The sequence below is a fragment of the Somniosus microcephalus genome, chromosome 9 (genome assembly GCF_052327205.1).
Source record: "Somniosus microcephalus isolate GS21.2 chromosome 9, FLI_Smic_1.0, whole genome shotgun sequence".
NCBI classification, from domain to species: Eukaryota; Metazoa; Chordata; class Chondrichthyes; order Squaliformes; family Somniosidae; genus Somniosus; species Somniosus microcephalus.
The window spans coordinates 3,002,605-3,022,309 of record NC_140995.1 but is presented as its reverse complement, the minus strand read 5'-3'; the positions used below and the strand labels follow the sequence as shown (position 1 = coordinate 3,022,309).

The 19,705-nt window shown below is 44.6% G+C and overlaps 1 protein-coding gene across 2 annotated transcripts in view; it reads right to left on the bottom strand.

Annotated features, from left to right (window-relative positions):
• Positions 1 to 19,705, bottom strand: part of nbas (NBAS subunit of NRZ tethering complex) — a 300,213-nt gene that overhangs the window by 220,209 nt on the left and 60,299 nt on the right. For both annotated transcript variants that reach the window (XR_015079464.1, XM_085996289.1), the window contains exons 20-21: positions 19,443 to 19,547; positions 10,914 to 11,050 (exon numbers count right to left, since the gene is read on the bottom strand). Coding sequence is in view for 1 of the 2 variants with exons in the window: in XM_085996289.1 (XP_085852415.1) it covers positions 10,914 to 11,050; positions 19,443 to 19,547 (242 nt within the window). In the remaining variant the exon portion in view is untranslated. The remainder of the gene's footprint in view (positions 1 to 10,913; positions 11,051 to 19,442; positions 19,548 to 19,705) is intronic.

Sequence of the window (19,705 nt, the reverse complement as noted above, 5' to 3'; positions counted from 1 at the left end):
AATGCTAGAATTTATTAGGGGCATTGTAATAGGTCACTTAGAAAATCATATGATTGGGCAAAGTCAACACGGATTTATGAAAGGGAAATCGTGTTCAACAAATTTATTAGAGTTTTTTGAGGGTGTAACTAGCAGGGTAGATAAAGGGGAAACCAGTGGATGTGGTGTATTTGGATTTTCAGAAGGCATTCGATAAGGTGCCCCGCAAGAGGTTATTACACAAAATTAGGGCTCATGGAATTGGGGATAATATTTTAGCGTGGACTGAGGATTGGTTAACAGACAGAAAACAGGTCATTGAGTCGGAGTCATAACGGCACAGGAGGCCATTCGGCCCATCGAGTCCGTGCCGGCTCTCTGCAGAGCAATCCAGTCATTCCCATTCCCCCGCCATATCCCCGTAGCCCTGCAAGTTTATATCCATCAAGTGCCTATCCGGTCTCCCCTTGAAAACATTGAGTGTCTCCGCTTTCACTACTTCGTCGGCAGCGAGTTCCAGGTCCTCACCACTCGCTGCGTAAAAAAGTTTTTCCTCACATCCCCCCTGTATCTCTTGCCCAAAACCTTAAATCTGTGTCCCCTAGTCCTTGTACCATCAACTAGTGGGAATAGCCTTTCCCTGTCTAGCCTATCCAAACCTGTCATAATCTTGTACACCTCGATCAAATCACCCCTCAGCCTCCTTTGCTCTAATGAAAACAAATCCAGCTTCTCCAACCTGTCCCTGTAGCTACGATCCCCCATCCCCAGAACCATTCTGGTAAATCTCCTCTGCACCCTCTCAAGGGCCTTCACATCCTTCCTAAAGTGTGGTGACCAGAGCTGGACGCAATACTCCAATTGTGGCCTAACCAGCACTTTATAAAGATTCAGCATAATTTCTCTACTTTTGTACTCAATACCGCTATTTATGAAGCCCAAGATCCCATATGCTTTGCTAACCACTCTCTCAATATGTCCCGCCACCTTCAGGGGCCTATGCACATTAACTCCCAGGTCACTCTGTCCCTGCACACTTTTTAAAACTGTGCCATTAAGTGTATATTGCCTCTCCCTGTTCCTTCTGCCAAAATGCATCACCTCACACTTCTCTGTATTAAATTCCATCTGCCACTTGTCTGCCCATTCTGCTAGCCTTTCTATGTCCTGTTGCAGTCAATTGGTGTCATCCTCACTGTTTGCCACACCCCCAAGTTTGGTGTCATCAGCAAATTTAGAAATTCTACCTTGCATTCCAATATCCTGGTCATTTATAAATATCAAAAAAAGCAGTGGCCCCTGCACTGACCCTTGGGAAACACCACTGTCTACCATCCTCCAGTCTGAAAAACAGCCATTTACCACAACTCGCTGTTTTCTGTCCTTAAGCCAATTCCTTATCCAAGCTGCCACTGACCCACCTATTCCATGAGCCTCAATTTTGTTAACCAGCTACTTTGTCAAACACCTTCCGAAAATCCATGTCGACAACATCCATTGCATTCCCTTCATCAATCCTCCCTGTTGCTTCATCAAAAAATTCAATCAGTCAAACATGATCTGCCTTTTACAAATCCGTGTTAGCTCTCCTTATTTAGCTTAAATCTCTCCAAGTGCCCATTAATTTTTTCCTTGATTATTGTTTCTAAAACGTTACCCACCACTGATGTTAAACTGACCGGCCTGTAGTTACTAGGATTGTCCCGACACCCTTTCTTGAACAATGGTGTCACATTTGCCACTTTCCAATCCTCAGGCACCTCCCCCGCATCTAGGGAAGATTGGAAAATCATGGCAAGCCCTTAGCGCTATCTCCTCCCCCAATTCCCTTAGCAATCTGGGATGCAAGCCATCTGGACCAGGCAACTTATCCACTCTAAGCATACCCAGCCTTTCTAGTACACCCTGTCTATCAATTTTCACCCTTCCATTGCTTTTATCTTTTCCACTGCTACCGATATTTTGTCAGCATCAACCTCCTTAGTAAACACCGATACAAAGTACTCATTGAGTATTCTAGCCTTGCCCTGCAATAGGAAATAATGAGTCATTTTCGGGTTGGCCAAATGGCCTATTTCTGCTTCTATTTCTCATGTCTACATGCAACATAAAATTACCAGTAATAACACCCATTGCTGGCAAAAAAAACCTAAAAATTGAGAAAAACCATTAAGATCATCGAAAACTGAATAGAACTCTTATGACCATACACACACACACACGAACAACTGGACACATGGGACTCTTTTGAAGGCTGCAGTCACTCTTGATATTCACAATTCCCTGTTTCCACATCAACTATTACTCTATAAAGTACTGCATGTCACATCAGATTATAAAAAGTGTATATTTTTTAAATTGCAATTTTTTTTTGCTTGGTTGGCATGGTTCCAAATGTAGATTTAATTCTGATCCAAATCAAAAGTTTAAATAGAATAAAGTCTGAAAGAAGTTTGAACTAACTACAAACTGCATTTTAAACCCGTGATAATTGAGAGTGTAAATTGCCTGAATTATTAAAAATCAGAACAAATACAGCCATGAAGGGGGTTTTATTAATTTTGTTCTATTAATTAAACTTCTGCACTGAAATTTAATATCAACCATGACACAAAATTCATCATATAAATGTTTGTTATACTGTAATAAATAGCTATTTGTATTACTAAACATAAACATTTAATAGACAGTCCTCAGAGATTCATTAACAATGTAGAAACTATTTGCATATTAAGATCCCCAATCCACTTGACATCTTTTACTTAGTGTTATAAACATGATATCAAAATAAATCATGTCTTAAGGATGTTGTAGCAGAACTTGCAGGCTAAGGTTAAGCATTTAAATATTTTAAAATATTTCATGTCTATGGTTCTAGCTATGGCATAGCTTACTCTTATAACAATGATGAAAATAAAAAACATTTGGGGGCAATTTTTTCTCCTTTTGCACCTGGGCGTAAAGGATCGTCTGCGCACAGCACACAGAGAAAAACTGCACTCGTACAAGGGAACGGGTCCAATTTTCATAATGAACGGAAAATCAGACAGGCTCTGTTACAAGCACATGCTTCTCCCTGTCCAATTTTCTTCTATTTGTTCCACCCAAGCACAATAACGGTTTTGAAACAGTGACCATGTGTTATAAATAATATATACAACCCCCATTACTGGGCTAAAGATCAGCTGTTAAAAGGTTCGGTGTAAGTTCTTAATTACCGAGCCCTGCAAAAATTATTGGGCATAAACTGAAAGAACGCCTCATCACAGTTGCACCAGACGATAGTACTTTCTGCCATATTCTAGGACAAAAGTCAAAATAACCATTGAAGGCTGGCACTGGAGAATCTGAAGTAGACAGGCATGGATCAGGTTAATAATAGAGGCCACCATTTTCCTCCATCACCCCAGTGTAAGGCAGGCAGTGAGCTTTCTGCAAGCTACAGTTCCAGCTACATATGTTGAGCTAACAGCAGGTCGGACTACTGCCTGGTAATCAATGCTCATTTCAAATCAGGATCAATGTGGGCGTCGCGGGCAAGGCCAGCATTTATTGCCCATCCCCAATTGCCCTCGAGAAGGTGCTGGTGAGCCACATTCTTGAATACAACCGAGTGGCTTGCTAGGCCATTTCAGAGTCAACCACATTGCTGTGGGTCTGGAGTCACATATAGGCCAGACCGGCTAAGGACAGCAGATTTCCTTCCCTAAAAGGACATTAGTGAACCAAATGGGTTTTTACGACAATCCGGTAGTTTCATGGTCATTGTTACTGATGCTAGCTTTTTTATTTCAGAATTATTTAATTGAATTTAAATTCCCCAGCTTGGTGGGATTTGTACTCATGTCTCCGGATGATTAGTCCAGGCCTCTGGATTACTAGTCCAGTAACATAACCATACCGCAGAAGAAAACCGGCCCCATAGAGTTTAACACCAGCCCATGTGAACCCATATTTTAAAATGTAGACCCAAAAACAACCAACAAGTCACGCACACCCTCTTTATACCACTGGTTAAAAAAACCACGTAAATACTGAATAAAATCAGGATTAAAAACCTGAGTATTAAAGAAAATGCAAGCTATCTGGTTTTGAAATCAAACACGCTCACAGTGGAAGACTACAGTGACTATCTAATCTAAACTACCCCTATGGAGAGACTATAATCGTCCCAATTCAAAGGTGAGAGGTGCGATGCATGGCGTTAGGAAAGTAAAACTGGGGCTTGACAGGACACTTGAGCATTGCTATGTGTAACATTTTAACTATTTCCACAACCTTATGCAGCATTTAATGTATCGTCCACATTGTGTCCTACAGCTTTCTTGGAACTGCATAACTATAACTATAAATGAATGCAGTGCCCAATCCATTTTTTACTGCCAACAGTTTTAATCTGTACTTTTATTTCTCTGGAGAATACAATTACTGCTGTGGTAGAAAGGTGTTCCTGTATAAATATTTTGTTCAGAATAAGTGCAGAATTCTGCAAACCATTAGTTTTAATGAAATATATATTCAGCATAATCCCAAAATGAAAATGAAAATTAATAATATAACTCATATCCAATGGAGAATTATTTTGCATATAAAAATTGCAGACCCAAGTTCCAAATCTGTATTCAACATTAAGAGTATTATATTGTGTAATTATTCTTGAAAACATGCACAGAAGGCATACAGTGTCAAGGAAGTGGGACACTGAAAGGCTCCCAAGCAGCTTGAATTAAACAAGCAACATTCCCATCAGAAGGAACCCCTCAATGCCTAAAACACAGCAACATTATTTTGACCAAAGCAATAAGAGATTGTAAGAACATTCCAAGGGGGCAAGTTGCTGCTTCCATGCTACGACAAGGAATGATCATTCTTGGACTGCTCCCCTACATTTGCAAGCTCCTATTAAATAACAAGAACAAGGAACCACCATAAATAGTTCGTGAACCTTTTAGCAACTGAATCAAGAATGCTAAACAAGAAAAGGTCTGAGGGGAGGCCATCTGCTCAAATCACTTGACCAGGACATGGCCTGAAGTAGCATAATGAATAGACAACAAAGGCTAAAATTTAAGTATATGTATGTGGGGCGGGGGAGAGGAGGGAAGGGAATTATTGTTTCTTCCTAATCATTTTACAACAGTATCAAATACATAACACACAAGCCCAAACTCTGGGATCAGATTTGCTGCAGTCAGAGGTATCGGCCCAGAAATTCGGCTCTCCCCGGGTGAGTACGCACGGGGTATTCACCCGTAGGCCAAATGGAATTGCCAGTTTCTTGCATGCGCGGGAAACCGGCACTTCCGATCCTCTGAACAAAGAGGTTCAGAGGTCGAACACGCGCGCAGGGGAGGCTGCGCGTGCGCTTTGAACTTAGGTTTTTTTTTTAAAAACAGGTTTTCCCGGGGAGGGTAAGCCTGCAGGATTTACACATTTAAAAAGCAGGCGTAAGGCCTGCTTTTTGCAAGGTAAGTGGTCAATTAATTAAAATTAAAACATTTTTTCCACAGGTTTATTATTTTTAAATACTTTAAAGCAAGGTAAGTTTATTTTTAGCCCCGTTACAATATAAAATTATTTTTTCAAAAATTTAAATGGTTTAAAATAGTTATGTAATGTAATTTATAGTTTATTTAAAAAGTGTGATTTAAAAAAAAAATTATTTGAAGGTTTACTGCTATTTTGGGCCCGTAGTATTTATATGTTTTGACAGGTCTACCTGTCAATCTTATGAATGGGCTTTTCCCTCCTCCGATTGGCTGCCCATGGCTCACGTGATCCCAGGGGACGCATCGCACTAACTGCGCCCCTGGGACACGCAAGCACAGCGTGCCGGCAGCTGGGCCAGGCCCCGGATCGGAATTCCACGAGGCCCTACAGCTCAACTGCCGTCGCGCAAGGTAAGTGCAGATCGGGGGCTTGCACCCGCGGGAAGCCCCCGACCCGAATTTCTGGGCCACTGTCTTTTGGATGAGAAGTTCTCTTCCGCTAGATCAATTGTTAATTTTAAATCGGAGATTGATAGATTTTTGTTAACCAAAGTTATTAAGAGATATGGGCCAAAGGCAGGTAGATGGGAGTTAGGTCACAGATCAGCCTTGATCTCATCGAATGGCTGAACAGGCTTGATAGGAACAGGAGGAGGCCATTGAGCCCATGTTCCCAAGTTAAACTGAGGCCCCTTCTGCCCTCGAGTAGATCCCATGGCACTTTCGAAGAGCAGGGGAGTTCTCCCCGGTGTCCTGGCCAATATTTATCCCTCAACCAACATCACAAACAGATTACCTGGTTATTATCGCATTGCTGTTTGTGGGGGCTTGCTGTGCACAATTTGGCTGCCGCGTCTCCTACATTACAACGGTAATTATACTTCAGGAGTACTTAAATTGGCTGTAAAAACACACACTGGGGCATCTGAGGTCATGAAAGGTGCAATATTAATGCAAATCTTTCTTTTCTTTCTAATTTCAAAAACTGCAATACTTAACTTCTCCATTCTTTAGCTAACTGCTGTTTTAAGAGCTACAGGTGCGGAGAACCAACAGAAAGAAACTACTGACTTAAATTTTTTTATCCTTTTAAGATTTTGCAATGTAAACTGAAATCCTATTTTACGTGAATAAAATCAGCTTTAATTTTTTTTCTATATTTAGCAAAACTATACTAAATATACCAAGTGTAATCCTAATAGATAATGTACACACACACACACTCACTCACTCACTCACACAGACACAGGCTCACACTACACACTACTCACACTCACACTACCACACACACACTGAATTCAGTAGGGATTGTGCAAGTCATTTACTTCAGCGAGTGTCGAAGCTTAATTTTTAATATAGTAACAAAATACAACTACACACTATTAATTCTGGACTTTTATGTTACTTCGTCTCTGCCCCCAGTGTCTATTTAGCTGTGATTACGCATACATAATACATAGATTACCGCATCATACAATTCTCCAGATATAGTTTGCTGCTCCTATTGTTGCATTTGTAGGACATATGTCAAGTCTATGTTATTGTGACGACTATTTTTATTGTCCCTAGCAGTGATATTTCACAAAGGGAATTTAAAGATATTACATTTATGTAAAAGAAATTGTAGATACCATGCACTGTACGGCGGTTAAAGATGCTATTAAAAATTCTGGTCTACTGTCGACACCTACTTGGGTTCAGTGGTTATCAGCCACTCCTGTAATCAGTCTGAGCATCTTACTTTTATGGGAATTGACTCTCATTGTCCTACCACTTCTTCTCTTCTTAGGCAGTCCCTTGGAACCGAGGATGACTTGCTTCCACATTAAAAATGAGTTCTCAGGTGACTGATGAGTCCGATGTGGGACCTACAGTCTCTGTCACAGGTGGGGCAGATGGTGGTTGAAGGGGCGGGTGGGTGGGGTTCTTGGGTTGACGTGCGCTCCTTGCGCTGCCTGCGCTTGGCTTCCGCTTGCTCCCGGCGAAGAGACTCGAGGTGTTCGGCGCCTTCCCGGATGCTTCTCCTCCACTTTGTGCGGTCTTGGGCCAGGGATTCCCAGGTGTCAGTGGGGATGTTACACTTGTTCAAGGAGGCTTTGAGGGCGTCCTTGAAGCGTTTCCTCTGCCCACCTGGGGCTCTCTTGCCATGCCGGAGCTCCGAGTAGAGCGCTTGTTTTGGGAGTCTCATATCGGGCATGCGGACAATGTGACCCGTCCATCGGATGGCTTGCTGGTATGATGGTGTAACCTGGGGGTTGTAACAATAGTGCCCGCTTGTGACCTGAATCAGATATTCATGTCTTTCACATTTGTACTTCTTCAATCCCTCTGAAAGCGGACCTAGCAAACACTTGGTGAGGCAAGGCTCTATACAAATCAATAAGCAGTTTTATTTCACATTATGAACAGACAGCGTTGCAGTTATGATTGGACTATTTTGATTCAATCAGTACAACTTATCTTCACGTGATAATACAAAATTACGATTATGGCACGCTTCCCACATCAGTGGGCAGGCTTATTTGACTTCAGCAAGATGACTTCCAGTTGTCCTCCAGCATTTCTAGGACGATGCGAAAGCCCCAACATATTTTTCCTTTAAAAACCTTCACAGCATTCTATTTTAAAACCAGAATCATTGCTTGTGTTTGGGTTTTGATGTTTTTATCTTCCTCTGTTTAAAGACAGACAGGTATCAAAGACTTTCCACCACAATGGATGGGAGGTGTTTTTCAATTACTGAGACAAGCTAACAAATTACTTATAGTGTTTGGGGAGAACACTTTTTATTACTATATTAAGCACCTTACATCTGCCTTTTAAAAAAAAAAAAACTTGACGATGCACTTTACTTTAAAAACCTACTATTAAAAGTAACTTTCTCCCCATTCTTTATGCGGAGAAATGGCCAAAAACAATGGCAATTGCTGTGCATATTTTAAAAAACCCTGCACAAGCAAGAAATTGAATAAAAATTCCTCTGGCTAACTTTTTAGGTATGCCACTTGTTCCGATTTTCTTGATTCACAAAGAACATGACTTCCATTTCACAGAATTATCGAAAAATTCTACTAATAAAATTAGGTATTGTGATAAAATGTAAACCAGTGATTTAAACTAATGCAAACTGAAACTCTTATTGCAAATATGTTGAAAATTACACTTAAATACTCAGTACAATATTATTTCTCAAACACGAGCTTAGTTTGTGTTTGACATACACAAGGCCGATAAATCACTTCCCATTTTAACAGTTTGCATCGCAAAGTATTTCATCCATCAACATTAACGTGAAAGTTTGGGCAAGGTTCAGGATGGCTTATGTAAAGACTGCACAATGACTATCTGAAACACAAGGGCGCGATTTTACGAACCTCGGCGGGTCCATGGTGGGCGACGTCGGTGGCGGGTTCCAACCCCGCTGCTGTCTCCATCCCGGCCTCTGAAATGAATTTCCCAAGATTGGGCTTGTTAAGCCCGCCCAGCGCGTTTCCCGGCCCAATTCGAGGAAGCGGGTCTGGTGACGTCATTTGATGACACGTCATCAGCCGGTTTCCTTAAAGGGACCATGGCCAACTTTATTTTGACATTTGTGCTGTCAGTGTTCTACAGCATTGAGGTGCAGCAAACACTGACAATCACTGCTCAAAGGTGCAGGGCTGCACCCAGGCTCTTCCATGACTCCCTCTGTATGCTTATGGAGGGAGTCACAGCACGCAGGGAGGTTCTCTTCCCTTCCAATGGGCAGAAGAGACCTCCCCAGGACACCAACGCAGCCTGGTTGCACATTGCACAGGAGGATACAAGCAGGGATGTGGTCAGGAGGACCAGGCTGCAGTGGCACAAACCTTTCAATGATCTCAGTAGATCACGAAACGTTACTGCAAAGCCACACTCCACCTCATCCTGCTGTGCCTCTTATCACATCCCCATCACTCCGCCTTCTCTACCCGACTCCTGCACATCCTTACTTACCTTGCATCTCCACCCATCACTCGATCTACATTATCACATTCCCATTTCACTAGCTGCCCTTCACACTCGCCCTCATTCTCGTGCAATCATACCAACCAACAACACAGGCACTTGGGTGTTTTAGCCAATGTTCATGTAAAGTTTCTGTTACTGTGGTGTCAAACACTGAAATCTTTATTTTCAACATTTTGCCTTCTTGGACAGCTGTGTGCGCCCCTTTGGAAGTGGCTTAGTGAGTTGCAGTGAATGGTGAGACATAACGGTACCCCCCGCAATGCTGATGAGTGTGAAAGGAATGGCTTGGACATTGCAGGGATGATTTTGTTGGTGTGGGGTAGTACCAACCTGCGCATCATGTGGCAGTCAGGGTGTACAGCGTCAAGTGAAGTAAATTTGGCCATGGTGAGGCCATCCCTGGCCTCCCGAGCAGCAATGTGGTCAGGTGCTGATGCCCTGTGTCCTGTGCAGCATCAGGTGATTGCGGAGAAGGTTGGTGTTGTTGTTGATGGAATATGTGGTAGGTGAAGTAGAGATGACAGAAGCGATCTGTCAATGGTGGGAGAGGTAATGAGGTCAGACTGGATGAAGACTTGTGTAAAGACTTGCAGAATCCTGAATCTGTAGTGGAAATGCAATTTAGGGAAGCTAGGTGTCAAGGGAACATATCTCAATCAGCTAGGAGCTTTGACTTGAAGCTGTCAACTCATCAGCTGATTCAATGGTCACTGACCTCCCGCCTCAGCTTCACAGATGAGGTCTGGGCACAGCGGGAAACCGGTAGGCGACCTCTCAAATCCAAAAAGCTGGGGAAAAAAATCAGGTAAGTGACTGTAAACAAGCCACTAATGATTTTAATTGCCTTCCCCGCCACTGCCCGTCGGGTCTGCTCAGCGCCAGCAGACCCGACATCGGGAAAGTCCAGTGTGCGCGTTTTGCTGATGCAAGTTATTTCTTAATTTCCAGAATTTAAAAATGTACACTGAAAAAGTTTACACTGCAGCAGATAATATTTTTACTGCAGCCAGAGTTCAAAAGCAGTTTGTTCCAGAAATTGAGACCATTTGACAAAGGCTGCGGAGTGTGGTAATACCAGGAGTTTAATTGGTGTCGTCCTTTAGCAGCGTTCAGTCATCTATTTTCCTTTTTCGTAAATATCACCAATTTCTATTAAAATGATAAAAGACCCACATTCTAGCCATTTGCTCAATTCTAAAATATTGTGTCACTCACTCCTGCCTGTGGCACTTGCGAGTTTGGAATCTTTAGCACATATGAATGAACAGTTACAATAGATCACCAATGTCACCTCCTCCTAGTTGGTTCATGTCGTAACCACTCAGCTTTGCGGGTCTATTTCAATTTAAATTTTTAAAAATGGAGTATCATAATGTGAGAGTACTTTGATAACTAACCTTTGCTATAAAAGGAATAAAGCTGCACTATCTATATATATTTGTTAGATACTCTTACCTAGCTTCTGGCAGAAGAAAGCAATACTCATGAGGAGTCGTCGTCTCGGGAAAGTTTGAAAGAATGGCTAACCGATGAGGCAACAGATCTGATCCATGGTAGGTAAACAGAATCTCCAAAGCCTGGATGTTGCTCTCCTAGTTAAAAGAAAAAGCCACAGTTGCTAACACAGTTCAAACACCACCTTGGTCGACCAAATTTGTGCGTGACAAAGCAATTACGTACATGCAATACACAGGTCCATTTTTCCAATTTTTTAATAGAAAAATTATGCATCTGAATAAAGCCACCAAAGGTACAGCAATTCAGCAAAAAAAACTTGTTTAGGATTTGTTAAAGTTAAGAGTTGGATTTATTCTACATTTAGTTCCCATTATTTTCTTCATATAAGTCCTACAAAGCCAGACAAATCCACAACAAACACTGCTACACATAAGATGGAAGTCACATTGCCATGAGCTCAGAAGAGCAGTGCCAGCGGTTTTCCCTTTTACATTGTTTATTGAAGTTGTGCTGTTCTATTTAAATACTTTTCCAAGTATTATTTATAGCCTGTCATGGACTGGCTGAAAGTCCTGCACTTCAGATATTTTGCATTTGTCTACAAAACAAATATGTGTGAAACAAATGCAAAATACTGCAGAAGCTGGAAATCTGAAATAGAAACAGAAAATGCTGGAAATACTCAGCAGGTCAGGCAGCAACTGTGAAGAGAGAAAACAGAGTTAACGTTTCAGTTCGGTGACCTATCAACAGAACTGGCAGAACATGGTGGTCGTGCCACACAACACGATGGAGGGTGTGCTCAGTGTGAAGACGGGACTTAGTCTCCACAAGGACTATGGTGGGGTCACTCCTACCAGTGGTGTCATGGAAAGACGCATCTGTGACAGGTAGATTGGTGAGACGAGGTCAAGTAGGTTATTCCCTCGTGTTGGTTCTCTCAGCACCTGCCGCAGGCCCAGTCTGGTAGCTATGCCTTTCAGGACTCAGTCACTTGGGTTAGTGGTGGTACTTCGGAGTCACTTTTGGTGAAGGACATTGAAGTCCTTCAAGCCAGAGTACATTCTGTACCTTTGCTATCTCAGTGCTTCTTCCTAATGGTGTGAAATATAGAAGAGTATTGACTCATCAGCTGAGAGACAGTACTGTAGTAGGTAGACATCAGCGTGAGGTATACTGGTCCATGTTTGACCTGAAGCTAAGAGATGTTACATGATAAATGTTGAGGACTCCAGGACAATTCAGCCCCGATTGTATACCACGGTGTCTCCATCTCTGTTTGGTCTGTCCTGCAGGTGGAACAGTACATACCCAGGGATGGTGATGGATGTGTCTGGGACATTGGCTGAAAGGCATAGAATCATAGAATGGTTACAGCACAGGAGGAGGCCATTTGGCCAGTCGAGCCTGTGCCGGCTCTCTGCAGGAGCACTTCAGCTAGTCCCACTCCCCGTCCTTTCCCCGGAGCCCTGCAAATTTTCTCTCTTCAGGTACTTATCCAACTCCCTTTTGAAAGCCACGATTGAATCTGCCCCCACCACCCTCTCAGGCAATGCATTCCAGATCCTAACCACTCGCTGCGTAAAAGTTTCATGTTGCCTTTGGTTCTTCTGCCAATCACCTTAAATCTGTGTCCTCTGGTTCTCGACCCTTCTGCCAATGGGAACAGTTTCTCTCTATCTACTCTGTCTAGACCCCTCATGATTTTGAGCACCTCTATCAAATCTCCCCTCAATCTTCTCTGCTCTAAGGAGAACAACCCCAGCTTCTCCAGTCTATTCATGTAACTGAAGTCCCTCATCCCTGGAACCATTCTTGTAAATCTTTTCTGCACCTTCTCTAAGGCTGTCACATCCTTCCTGAAGTGCTGTGCCCGGAATTGGACACAATACTCCAGTTGAGGCCGAACCAGTGTTTTATGAAGGTTCATCATAACTTCCTTGCTTTTGTATTCAATGCCTCTATTTATGAAGTCCAGGATCCCGTATGCTTTTTTAACCACTTTCTCAACTTGCCCTGCCTCCTTCAATGATTTGTGCACATATACCCCCAGGTCTCTCTGTTCGTGCACCCCCTTTAGAATTGTACCCTTTAGTTTATATTGCCTCTCCTCGTTCTTCCTACCAAAATGCATCTTCACACTTTTCTGCGTTAAATTTCATCTGCCATGTGTCCGCCCATTCCACCAGCCTGTCTATGTCCTCTTGAAGTCTATCACCATCCTCCTCACGATACTTCCAAGTTTTGTGTCATCTGCAAATTTTGAAATTGTGCCCTGCACACCTAAGTCCAAGTCAGTAATATATATCAAGAAAAGCAGTGGTCCTAGACCCGACCCCTGGGGAACACCACTGTATACCTTCCTCCAGTCCGAAAAACAACCGTTCACCACTACTCTCTGTTTCCTGTCACTTAGCCAATTTGTATCCATGCTGCCACTGTCCCTTTTATTCCACGGGCTTCAACTTTGCTGGCAAGCCTATTATGTGGCACGTTGTCAAACACCTTTTGGAAGTTCATGTACACCACATCAACCCTCTCTGTTACTAAATCAAGATTCTGTGAGTATGACTATATCAGGGTGTTGCTTTACTAGTCTGTGGGACTGTTCTCACAAACTTGGCACCAGTCCCCAGAGGTGAGGTTTTTTAATTTGTTTTTTATGGGATGTGGGCTTCGCTGGCAAGGCCAGCATTTATTGGCCATCCCCAATTGCCCTCTAGAAGGTGGTGGTGAGCCACCTTCTTAAACCGCTGCAGCTCTTGTGAAGATACTCCCACAGTGCTGTTAGGAAGGGAGTTCCAGGATTTTGACCCAGCGATGATGAAGGAATGGTGATATAGTTCCAAGTCAGGATGGTGTGTGACTTGGAGGGGGACATGGAGGTGGTGGTGTTCCCATGTGCCTGCTGCCCTCGTCCTTCTAGGTGGAAGAGGTCGCGGGTTTGGGAGGTGCTGTCAAAGAAGCCTTGGCGAGATGCACCGGTGGTGGAGGGAGTGAATATTTAAAGTGGTGGATGGGGTGTCAATCAAGCGGGCTTGCTTTGTCCTGGATGGTCATAGAGTCATAACGGCACAGGAGGCCGCCCTTCGGCCCATCGAGTCCGTGCCGGCTCTCTGTAGAGCAATCCAGTCAGTTCCATTCCCCCGCTCTATCCCCGTAGCCCTGCAAGTTTATTTCCCTCAAGTTCCTATCCCGTCTCCCCTTGAAAACATGGAGTGTCTCCACTTCCACCGGCAGCGAGTTCCAGGTCCTCACCACTCGCTGCGTGAAAGTTTTTCCTCACATCCCTCCTGTATCTCTTGCCCAAAACCTTAAATCTGTGTCCCCTAGTCCTTGTACCATCAACTAGTGGGAACATCCTTTCCCCGTTTAGCCTGTCCAAATCCGTCATAATCTTGTACACCTCGATCAAATCACCCTTCAACTCCTCCTTTGCTCTAATGAAAACAAATCCAGCTTCTCCAACCTGTCCTTGTAGCTACGATCCCCCATCCCCGTAACCATTCTGGTAAATCTCCTCTGCACCCTCTCAAGGGCCTTCACATCCTTCCTAAGTGTGGTGACCAGAACTGGACGCAATACTCCAGTTGTGGCCTAACCAGCGCTTTATAAAGGTTCAGCATAATTTCTCTACTTTTGTACTCAATACCTCTATTTATGAAGCCCAAGATCCCATACGCTTTGCTAACCACTCTCTCAATATGTCCTGCCACCTTCAGGGTCCTATGCACATTAACTCCCAGGTCCCTCTGTCCCTGCACACTCTTTAAAACTGTGTCATTAAGTGTACAGGAAACTTTGTGATATCCGGCACCGACGGGACCGAGCTGTTGCCAATCTATCAAAACTGCCGGACATGCAAAGTTAATGTTGCAGCATACGGAGGTTTTCATCTCTGTATCTGACAACAAACACTGTTGCTTAGCAACAGCTTGTAAACAGTTGGCCCGTACCTTGGAAGCGTCTCTGTAGCTTAGCAACAGCTTCAGAGAGACTTTCCAGAGCCCAACTGTTGAAAACAAAGTCACGAGAAGAAAAAAAACCTAACCAAACGGCTCCTGATTTCTGCCGGTAGATCGAGGTTTCCGGACATACAACCTCCGGATAAACCAAAGTTTCCTATATATTGCCTCTCCCTGTTCCTTCTGCCAAAATGCATCACCTCACACTTCTCTGTATTAAATTCCATCTGCCACTTGTCTGCCCATTCTGCTAGCCTTTCTATGTCCTGTTACAGTCGATTGGTATCATCCTTGCTGTTTGCCACACCCCCAAGTTTGGTGTCATCGGCAAATTTAGAACATCTACTCTGTATTCCAATATCCAGGTAATTTATATATAACAAAAAAATTAGTGGCCCCAGCAGAGGCATGGCCGGGCAGCTCAGTCCCTTGGAGTGCACATCCTCTGCAATGTGGGATGTCATAGAAACATAGAAGATAGGAGCAGGAGTAGGCCATTCGGCCCCTCGAGCCTGCTCCGCCATTCAATGAGATCATGGCTGATCATCCAAACTCAGTACCCTGTCCCTGCCTTCTCCCCATATCCCTTGATCCCTTTAGCCTTAAGAAATATTGATCCCTTTAGCCTTAAGGCTTCGCGTAGCCTGGATGACCACATGTGCAGGAAGTGTCACCAGCTACAGCAGCTCGAGATCAGTGTTTCAGAGCTTGAGCGGCAGCTGGAGTCACTGCGGTGCATTCGCGAGGCTGAGAGTTACGTGGATAGCACGTTTCTGGAGGTGGTCACCCTGCAGATTAAGAGTGTGCAGGCAGAGATGAAATGGGTGACCGCCAAACAGAAGAGGAGCACCAGGCAGGTAGTGCAGGAGTCCCCGGAGTGCATCGCTCTCTCCAACCAGTATTCTGTTCCGAGTACTGGTGAGGGCAATGGTTCCTCCGGGGAGTGCAGCCAGAGCCAAGTCCACAGCACCACTGGTGGCTCAGCTGCACAGTGGGGGGGGGGGGGAGGAAAAAGAGTGGAAGAGCAATAGTGGTTGGGGATTTGATAGTTAGGGGAGCAGACAGGCGTTTCTGCGGCCACAGGTGTGACTCCAGGATGGTATGTTGCCTCCTTGGTGCCAGGGTCAAGGATGTCACTGAGCGGCTGCAGGACACTCTGAGGGAGGAGGGTGAGCAGCCAGAGGTCGTGGTCCATATCGGTACCAACGACATGGGCAGAAAGAGGGATGAGGTCCTGCAGGCAGAGTTTAGGGAGTTAGGAGAGATTAAAAAGCAGGACCTCAAAAAAGGTAGTAATCTCCAGATTACCCCCGGTGCTCGTGAGTACAGGAATAGGAGGATAAAACAGATGAATGCATGGCTGGAGAGATGGTGCAGGAGGGAGGGCTTTAGATTCCTGAGGCATTGGGACTGTTTCTGGGGAAGCTGGGACCTGTACAAGCCGGACGGGTTACACCTTAACAGGGCCAGGACCAATATTCTCGCGGGGAGGTTTGCTAGTGCTGTTGGGGAGGGTTTAAACTAGCTTGGCAGGGGGATGGGCACCAGCATATAGGAGTAGAAAAGAGGAATAAGGTGCATAAAAGAGTGAGTGTGTTGGATAGTACTAGGGAAGAAAGTACTAGAGGCGGAAGTAGTACCATATTAGATAGGAGCAGACTAAGAAAGACTACGAAAAATTCAAAAATGGGTTTAAAATGCATGTACGTGAACACACAAAATTTGGTGAATAAGGTTGGTGAGCTACAAGCACAATTAGCCGTGTGGCAATATGATGTGGCAATAACGGAAACGTGGCTTAAAAACGGTGAGGACTGGGCACTTAATATTCAAGGGTGCAAGGTGTTCAGAAAAGATAGGCAAAGATAGGTGTCGAGCTTCTCGAGTGTTGTTGGAGCTGCACTCATCCAGGCTCAAGAGTATCCCATCACACTCCTGACTTGTGCCTTGTGGATGGTGGAAAGGCTTTGGGGAGTCAGGAGGTGAGACACGCGCCACAGAATACCCAGCCTCTGACCTGCTCTTGTAGCCACAGTATCTATGTGGCCACCAGGATGTTAATGGTGGGGTGTTTGGCAATGGTAATGCCATTGAAAGTCAAGGGGCAGTGGTTAGGCTCTCTCTTGTTGGAGATAGTCATTACCTAGCAGTTGTGTGGCGCGAATGTTACTTGCCACTTATCAGCCCAAGCCTGAAGGTCGTCCAGGTCTTGCTGCATGCGGGCACAGACTGCTACCTTATCTGAGGAGTTGCGAATGAAACTGAACGCTGCAATCATCAGCGAACATCCCCACTTCTGACCTTATGATGGAGGGATGGTCATTGATGAAGCAGCTGAAGATGGTTGGGCCCAAGTCACTGCCCCGAGGAACTCTTGCAGCGATGTCCTGGGGCTGAGATGATTGGCCTCCAACCACCACAACCATCTTCCTTTGTGCTAGGTATGATTCAAGCCAGTGGAGAGTTTTCCCGCTGATTCCCACTGACTTCAGTTTTACTAGGGCTCCTTGATGCCACACTCAGTCAAATGCTGCTTTGATGTCAAGGGCAGTCACTCTCACCTCACCTCTGGAAGTCAGCTCTTTTGTCCATGTTTAGACCAAGGCTGTAATGAGGTCTGGAGCCAAGTGGTCCTGGTGGAACCCAAACTGAGTATCGGTGAGCAGATTATTGGTAAGTGCTGCTTGATAGCACTGTCGACACCTTCCATCACTTTACTGATGATTGAGAGTAGACTGATGGGGCGGTAATTGGCCGGATTGGATTTGTCCTGCTGTTTGTGGACAGGGCATAGCTGGGCAGTTTTCCACATTGTCGGGTAGATGCCAGTGTTGTAGCTGTACTGGAACAGCTTGGCTGTTATCGGTGTCCATAGCCTTTGCTGTAACCAGTGCGCTCAGTCGTTTCTTGCTATCACGTGGAGTGAATCGAATTGGCTGAAAACTGGCTTTTGTGATGGTGGGGACTGCAGGAGGAGGCCGAGATGGACCATCCACTCGGCTCTTCTGGTTTAATATGGTTGCAAATGCTTCAACCTTGACTTTTGAACTCACGTGCTGGGCTCCGCCGCCATTGAGACTGGGGATGTTCATGGAGCCTCCTCCAGTTAGTTGTTTAATTGTCCACTGCCATTCAAGGACTGGATGTGGCAGGACTGCAGAGCTTTGATCTGATCTGTTGATGGTGGGATCGCTTAGCCCTGTCTATAGCATGCTGTTTCCGCTATTTAGCATGTATGTAGTCCTGTGTTGAAGCTTCACCAAATTGGTATTTCATTTTTAGGTACACCTGGTGCTGCTCCTGGCATGCTCTTCTACACTCCTCATTGAACCAGGGTTGGTCCCCTGGGTTGATGGTAATGGTAGAATGAGGGATATGCCAGGCCATGAGGTTACAGGTTGTGGTGGAATACAATTCTGCTGCTGCCACCGATGGCCCAGCGCCTCATGGATGCCCAGTTTTGAGCTGCTAGATCTGTTCTGAATCTATCCCATTTAGCACAGTGGTAGTGCCACACAACAAGATGGAGGGTGTCCTCAGTGTGAAGACAGGACTTCGTCGCCACAATGACTGTGCGGTGGTCACTGCTACCAATACTGTCATGGACAGATACATCTGCGACAGGTAGATTGCTGAGGACGAGGTCAAGTAGGTTTGTCCCTCGTGTTGATTCTCTCACCACCTGTCGCAGGCCATGACTGGCAGTTATGTCCTTCAGGACTCGGCCAGCTCGGTCAGTAGTGGTGCTACCGAGCCACTCTTAGTGATGGACATTGAAGTCCCCCACCCAGAGTATATTCTGCGCCCTTGCTACCCTCAGTGCTTCTTCCAAGTGATGTTCAACATGGCGGAGTACTGATTCATCAGCTGAGGGAGGGCGGTAGGTGGTAATCAGCAGGTTTCCTTGCCCATGTTTGACCCCCTCCTGACTGTATACCACTGTACCGCCGGTGGGACAGGACATACCCAGAGATGGTGATGGAGGAGGCTGGGCCATTGGCCGAGATGTTAGTGAGGAGGACTTTGCAGTGTCGACTGGGTTGGGTGCGCCTTTATCATGTCTGGTGCCTCGGTCGATGCCGGGTGGTCCGTCTGGTTTTATTCTTGGTACAACTGAGTGGCTCGCTCGGCCATTTCAGAGGGCAGTTAAGAGTCAACCAAATTGCTGTTGGTCTGGAGTAACGGAGGACATTAGTGAACCACATGGGTTTTTATGACAATTCGGTCGTTTCGTGGTCACTAGTACTGATACTAACTTTTTTTATGCCAGACTTTTATTTAATTGAATTTAAATTTCCCAGCTGCGTGGTGGGGTTTGAAATCATGTCTCCGGATCATTAGTCCAGGCCTCGATGGAAACAGAGTTAACGTTTCAGTTCGATGATGAAGGGTCACAGACCTGAAACGTTAACTCTGTTTCTCTCTCCACAGATGCTGCCTGGCCTGCTGAGTGCTTCCAGCATTTTCTGTTTTTATTTCAGATTTCCAGCATCTGCAGTATTTTGCTTTTGTATAAATGTTATCATGACCTATGATTACATTTTCAGAAAGTACACCTTACCCTTGCATATGTTCTTGCAGATAATACAATGTTCTGACTTCTAAATATTTTGAAGAATTCTGAATCATATCTTTGCTCTGCAGCATGAGGCCCTCCAAGGATTTCCTATAAATAGAAATATAAGTCATTGTAGCTATATATTCGATTCAAGGCATACAGCACCAAGGTGTACATACTTTTAGATTAACTTTTAACATATTAGAATTTTGAACCCCTAGTACTTCCCAAGTAATGAAGTCAACCCATCACCATGAACGCTAAAA